The 6140-nt window shown below is 39.4% G+C and overlaps 2 protein-coding genes across 2 annotated transcripts; both read left to right on the forward strand.

Annotated features, from left to right (window-relative positions):
• Positions 1-223: 223 nt before the first annotated feature.
• On the forward strand, positions 224-2201 carry LOC144055306 (homeobox protein MSX-2-like). Its single transcript, XM_077571163.1, has 2 exons — positions 224-641; positions 1238-2201. Exons 1-2 carry the CDS (start codon positions 284-286, stop codon positions 1651-1653), a joined length of 774 nt encoding a protein of 257 aa, XP_077427289.1. The 5' UTR covers positions 224-283; the 3' UTR covers positions 1654-2201.
• A 1106-nt stretch (positions 2202-3307) lies between these two features.
• On the forward strand, positions 3308-6090 carry LOC144054876 (ATP synthase peripheral stalk subunit d, mitochondrial-like). The gene is made up of 6 exons (XM_077570256.1): positions 3308-3395; positions 4442-4572; positions 5383-5479; positions 5575-5646; positions 5745-5807; positions 5905-6090. Exons 2-6 carry the CDS (start codon positions 4451-4453, stop codon positions 6034-6036), a joined length of 486 nt encoding a protein of 161 aa, XP_077426382.1. The 5' UTR covers positions 3308-3395; positions 4442-4450; the 3' UTR covers positions 6037-6090.
• Positions 6091-6140: the final 50 nt, after the last annotated feature.

Below are 6140 nucleotides of genomic sequence, written 5' to 3' on the forward strand. Positions count from 1 at the left end.
TGTGAGGGCCATGAATGGCCTCTCGCAGCATGGGGTCTGTATGATTAACTACTCCTTCCTTTCAAAGGCCTATTGATGTTCTTTTAGAAGGCTGCGAGCCAATCCAAACCGCGCTCTGACCCCAAATTAGCCAGCTGATTGGTGGGAGTGAGTAGTGGAAACACACCTCTTCCTGTCTGCTGGCTAAAAGTTAAAGTGTGAGTCGCTGACCCGGGAGACGCGCATCGTTCCGTGAACGCACCACCGACTCCGTCACTCTTTCCAGCGGGCCGCTGTGAGGTGCATGGCCCCATCGCCTCGCCTGACGATGAACGCAGCGCAGGAAACGCCGTCCCAAGACGCCCAAGTTGTCCATCCGAAGGAGGAGACGGAGGACGCGCAGCCCAAAGACGTGACGAGGGACAAGGAGAGGAGCCGCCTCCCGTTCAGCGTCGAGTCTTTGATTTCCAAAAAGAGCACCTGTAGGATTTCTTTCGAGTCGGCCGGGCTTGCTCAGCAGCCCGCGGCGCACTTCGCTCCGAGGACTTTTTACGCAGAGGGCTCGCCGGCTGTTTGCAGCAGCTCAGCGGAGGACACGCCGCACGCGGCTGACACCGATCAGAGCACTTGGTTCCAGGCGAATAGCTTCTCTTCCAACTCTCGTAAGTGCACCACTGACTGTCGTGTTATGTTGGCAATAATGATTAAAAGTTATGTATGGCGCAATTACTTCCTTGTGTAAGCTACACCCTTAAAAATGCTGGGTTAAAAAAACTGGACCGATCTGCTAACTTATTGGGTCAGTATTTGACCCATCTTTCGGGGTTGTTTTGCACAAAACAAAAGTTGAGTCAAATTGACCCAAATGATTTAGCGGGTTAGGCCAATTTTTTAACCTAAATGTTGTTTTTGACCCAGCAATTTGAAGTGTAACCTTTTAATAAATTTTGGACTATTTTTCTTGCTGGATTATTCGTGTTTTCATGTTTATGAATAAAGTTAATACATCCAGAGGGTATAAAAAATAATAAACGGCACTGTAAACTGATCAGTTCATGCCAACACATCTTCACTGAATTGCAAAAAAACCTGAAGAATTGTTTAATGCAAATGCACAGCGAGCAGCATGGCCTCTTACTTTATTTAGGACTTTTGTCTTGCAGTGGCTACAAGCTCTTTACCATCCATTTCCAATAAATCAATTGTGCGTATTTCGCCCCCTATAGCTGACTGACTTCTATCTCTGTCTCTGTGCCAGGGAGTTCCAGTCCATCCCAGTGTACTTTACGCAAACACAAAAACAACCGTAAACCTCGCACGCCCTTCACTACCTCTCAGCTGCTGGCCCTGGAGCGCAAGTTCCGCCAGAAGCAGTACCTCTCCATCGCCGAGAGAGCAGAGTTCTCCAGCTCGCTCAACCTGACCGAGACCCAGGTGAAGATCTGGTTCCAGAACCGCAGGGCCAAAGCCAAGCGCTTGCAGGAAGCCGAGTTGGAGAAGTTTAAGATGGCCTCCAAGCCTGTCCTGTCCGCCTTCGCGTTGCCTTTCCCGCTGAGCGCTCACGTGCAGGGCACGGCAGCCTGGGGGCCCTCGAACCCATTCTCCAGGCCCAGTCTGCCGGTACCGGGACTCTTTGGTGGACCTGTCACGTACGGGATGTACTATTTGTCGTAGGATTGTGTGTTTTATTAGTAAATAGGACATGATTGCAAAAAACACTTAAAGGCACAATAAATGTTTTCCAACTGGAAAAAAATATATATTTTTAATACAGGCATAAAGCCTATACGTTTAGACAAACGTTCTTCTTACCTCCAAAACTGATATGGTTGGACACGTATACACTTTTTGTGCATTTGTGGGAGGGGAAAGTGTGTTTGTATGAATTTCAGTCACTTAAAGTGCCTTCAAGAGTTGCCAGCAAATTTTTGTCATCTTAATTGTTCAACTGTTTATTTTTCTTACCACGAAGTTGTCAACAGAGAGACAATTTTCTAAAAATGTGTGTATCAAGTGTTTACTCTCCCAGCGTTGCCTTTCTGAAGATTACAATAGAATTTTATGGGATTTTGCTGTATGTAAATAATAATAATAATAAAAAAGTCCCGCAGTCTTAATCGAGGAAAAGCAGGACATTTGTATTTATTGAATCTTTTTCTATCTGTACTGTGTACATTTCTCTGAAAATCTTTAGTGACCTGTAAATAAACTTACAAAATATCCGAATAGCCTATATGTTTTGTTTCTTTAAATGTGTTGTAAAAGATTCATTTTGTTTAATGTAAACCAGTTAATCAGTTGGCAAACGTTTTATTGTTATTTTAAATGAGTCAAAACAACGTGTTCTCTGAGTCGAACAATTTATGTAAATTGGAAATTTGGAACGTAGTGTCATTCAAGTCATTTGGAATATTATTTTGGGCACCTGAGGCTATTCGCACACGTTGGTGTTCAAAATAAAATTAAACAGACAGCGATGATTTCAACTGCATCTTTGCAAAGAATCGCGAAAAAAATTATACAATCATGGATATTATTTAATTGTGGCTCTCGGAGTTAAAAACGACGCCACGTTTAGGAAAATTATGGTTTAAAAAAAGTATGGCCAATGGGCCCCAGAGCCCTCTGTTGTGTAATTCAAAAAACTTATTTTTTTTATGTATTTATTATCAAGCGTCCTACAATAATTGTTTTAATTTACACGCTCCCCCCAACCTGCTTAATTAAAAAGTGTAATAAATGTTTAAATTTATTTATCTAATTAAAAATGGTTGATTAATCTACTGCAAAAAATAAATACAAAACAAATGTAATGTAGGCCTATTCTTTGCTACATTAAAAGTAACGATAAATAATAAAATTCACGCAATCTGCTGAATATTTATTTTCATTTATTTGACAGTAAACTACTTATTTATTAAATTAATGACACTATTTCCCCCCTGAAATTTGCTTATGGATTAATATCATTAGATAGTTAGTTGGTCATGAATCATTTTACATATATGCATTTAACATGTACTAAACAAGTTGTTAAACTGTTAAGTTATTAATTATAAATAACATTAAACATAAACATTAGTAGGCTATATATTTAATTAAGTAATGTTCTTTAAAACTCTAATTAAATTTAATTATAAATATTACATTTAAAACATGAATGAATTGCTATTTTATTATTATAAATAACTTTTTTTTCTTTTCATCCATGATAGTTTCGTCTATCAGTCCTTGAGCACAATTTTGTCCACTACTGCTCTTCACACACGCGGGTGAAACAAATAAAGAATGTAATTGTTCCGTATGACCACAAGAGGGCGATGACTGGTTCATCACAGAGTTTTTTGGTTCAAAGAAGATTTAGAAAAATCACTTCCGCTTCTCAGTACTGTCAGAGACTCATTTGGTGAAGCGAGGTGAGTTCGCCGCAACGCAGTCCATTTCATAGAAGCAACGGAGCTAAATTTATTTTAAATAACGAGCCGGTGTGCAAGTGTATCTGTTGCATGTCCTTTCTGTGCAAACGTGAACTTGTTGTTAATAGATGTTTGGCTGAAACCTTGGCGTTCGAAAAGCTCTTCTCTGACCTTGGCTAGCCGGCTAACAATGCTAGCGTCGTTTTGCAGCCAATTTCAATTTCACGCCAAGGACGAGGGAAAAAATGTGGTATAAAATACGGTAGTTCCCCCGATTACTTTACTTTTAAGCGTTTTGGTGTTTGGTGAGATTCTGATGGTTAAACTGACACGAGACACGAGTTAATTGGAATATCCCCAATACTTTATTATTAGCCCACCTTCTAATGTAGCGTTTTGATCAACATACATGGATTACTCCTAAGCAGTGTGTCGACAGAGTTCATCAGGTGTTCCACTGAAAACGACACAATTTCCCCTATTTGCTCTGAGGTACTACAAATAATGTGTCTTCATCAACAGTATGTACGCAAGTGGCTTAGTGACAGACTGAATAAATAAATGTTCTTCCACTATGCGGCATAATGTACATAATTAACCCGTCCAGCCACTTCTTGTGTGATTTATGTTTGGTAGTGTGACATTGAATTTTATTTGTAATATAAAAGTGCCTCGACTAAACCCAGTTGTTTGGGAAATTATGTCAACAGTGAAATGAGTAGTTGATATCCACATAATCTGTGTTGGCAAACTCATATGGCTTATTAGCACGTTCTGATGAAAGACTGCTTGTGAAACACTCATTTTACATTTGATATGCAATTTGTCATGATTGCAGAAGAAATTAAATGGCACTTTTTCTGTGTTAATGGAAGTTGTTAAGAAGTTACTTGAATATTTACAGTGGTTAATAGTTAAGTCAATTGTGAATATAGAAATATTTTACTGATCTTTGTTATTGAACAACATTTGCACATCATAACATTTTTATACATCCTTCACTGTATATGTCCAATATTTTCAATGTGTACAATTGTGTCTTCTAGATTGTCAAGATGGCAAGCCGCCGTGTAGCCCTGAAGGCCATTGACTGGGTGGCATTTGCTGAGCGCGTTCCACCCAACCAGAAGGGCATGTTCAATGCCCTGAAGACCCGCACTGATGCAATTTCTGCTAAGTCAGTTAAATGTCATCACCATTGCACTTAATTGTCACGTATGCTTTGTTCCTCTCCAACTTTTGCCGCCTGTTGACAAAACTGATCAAACAAGGAGCCAAAAGGATTGCTAGTGTTTAAAACAAATTACAAATAAATAAATAATGCCTTGTATTGTATAGTTGTAAATTTAAATTTACTCTTATCAGTTGTGATGGATAGAAATTGGCCAGTACCTACAGTTAATGACTGTATTAGCTAAACAAACTTTATGCGCATAATTCAAACTTCACATAAATTGTTTGAATGTTCGTGTGAGCATGGAACACAACCTTGAACATTGTTAGCATTGATGCTAGCACTAATACGACACTAATGGTGCCTAGGTTGGTTGACCAATACCCAGTGAGACTATAATAGAACTAGGGTCTCATTGGGTCTTCATTAAGATCAATGCATTTATGACATCAGTTATGCGGTTGTAGTCAAAAGGCATGGTCTGATGCTAGATTGTGACGGTAAGATAACTGTGAGCAAAAATATTGCGGTGTAAAATGCTTGCTTTGCTCAAGTTGTGCTCGTAACATCCTCCAAAAGGTTAAAAGACAAAATGTCAGACAAGCAATAAAACCAGAGTTGGTCTTGACCATCTGAAAAGAGATCTACCGTAGTACCTAAGGCGTTCTGACAACTGCTGATATTCTGACAGCATTGATTGTCATTTTAGCTCATTCGCTAAATTTGTAAAAGCTTCCACTTTTGTTTGCATGGAGCCTTTCTAAGTAAAACAGCACATGCTCATTTAATGTTTTTCTTATTTTCCCTGTCTAGACTAGCTTCCCTTCCAGAGTCTCCCGCTGCCATCGACTGGAGCTATTACAAGAGCGCTGTGGCAAAAGCAGGGATGGTTGATGACTTTGAGAAGAAGGTGAATGGAACTTCAAGCCAGCATCTACAAGTCAACTTTGACTGAATCCAGTTGTTTATTTTCCTGGTTGCGTCATTGTTTTGTCTGGTTTATAGTTCAAAGCACTGAAGATCCCTGAGCCTGTTGATACGCAGACAAGTGCCATCAACACGCAGGAGGTGGAGGCTGTAAGTGTTAACATCAAATAACGAATGCCATCACCAAACATCATTTAAAAGAGATCCTCCTAACTGGAATTGAGTTTCTTATTATTTCCCTTCGCCAGGACAAAGATGCCAAAACCTACATAGAAGCTTCAAAAGGTCGCATTGTTCAGTATGAGGCAAAGGTGAGAGTGAATAGCTGCTAAAATATCTCATGAGTAACCTGATGAAATTATTAATGTTTTCTCTTTATCTTTTTCTTTCCTCCCTGTTTGCTCACAGTTGGAGAAATTGAACAATATGATCCCCTTCGACCAGATGACCATTGACGACCTCAACGAGGCCTTCCCAGAGACCAAGTTGGACACGGTCAAATATCCATATTGGCCCCATAAGCCCATTGCTGACTTGTAATTAATTAATTAATTGACTTGACACTCAACCCACAATAAAAAATACGTATTTTAAGTGTATTGAGTATGTGTCTTTTGATACGTATATTTACACTTTTTAATACT

The sequence above is a fragment of the Vanacampus margaritifer genome, chromosome 7 (genome assembly GCF_051991255.1).
Source record: "Vanacampus margaritifer isolate UIUO_Vmar chromosome 7, RoL_Vmar_1.0, whole genome shotgun sequence".
In the NCBI taxonomy this organism is placed as follows: domain Eukaryota; kingdom Metazoa; phylum Chordata; class Actinopteri; order Syngnathiformes; family Syngnathidae; genus Vanacampus; species Vanacampus margaritifer.

Bases quoted from the DNA above. Each gene is read 5' to 3' on its own strand.
- LOC144055306 (XM_077571163.1), top strand. From the start codon at position 284: ATGGCCCCATCGCCTCGCCTGACGATGAACGCAGCGCAGGAAACGCCG. The intron at 642-1,237 runs GTAAGTGCACCA...TCTCTGTGCCAG, and splicing joins TAGCTTCTCTTCCAACTCTC to GGAGTTCCAGTCCATCCCAG.
- LOC144054876 (XM_077570256.1), top strand. From the start codon at position 4,451: ATGGCAAGCCGCCGTGTAGCCCTGAAGGCCATTGACTGGGTGGCATTT. The intron at 4,573-5,382 runs GTCAGTTAAATG...TTCCCTGTCTAG, and splicing joins ACTGATGCAATTTCTGCTAA to ACTAGCTTCCCTTCCAGAGT. The intron at 5,480-5,574 runs GTGAATGGAACT...TCTGGTTTATAG, and splicing joins TTGATGACTTTGAGAAGAAG to TTCAAAGCACTGAAGATCCC.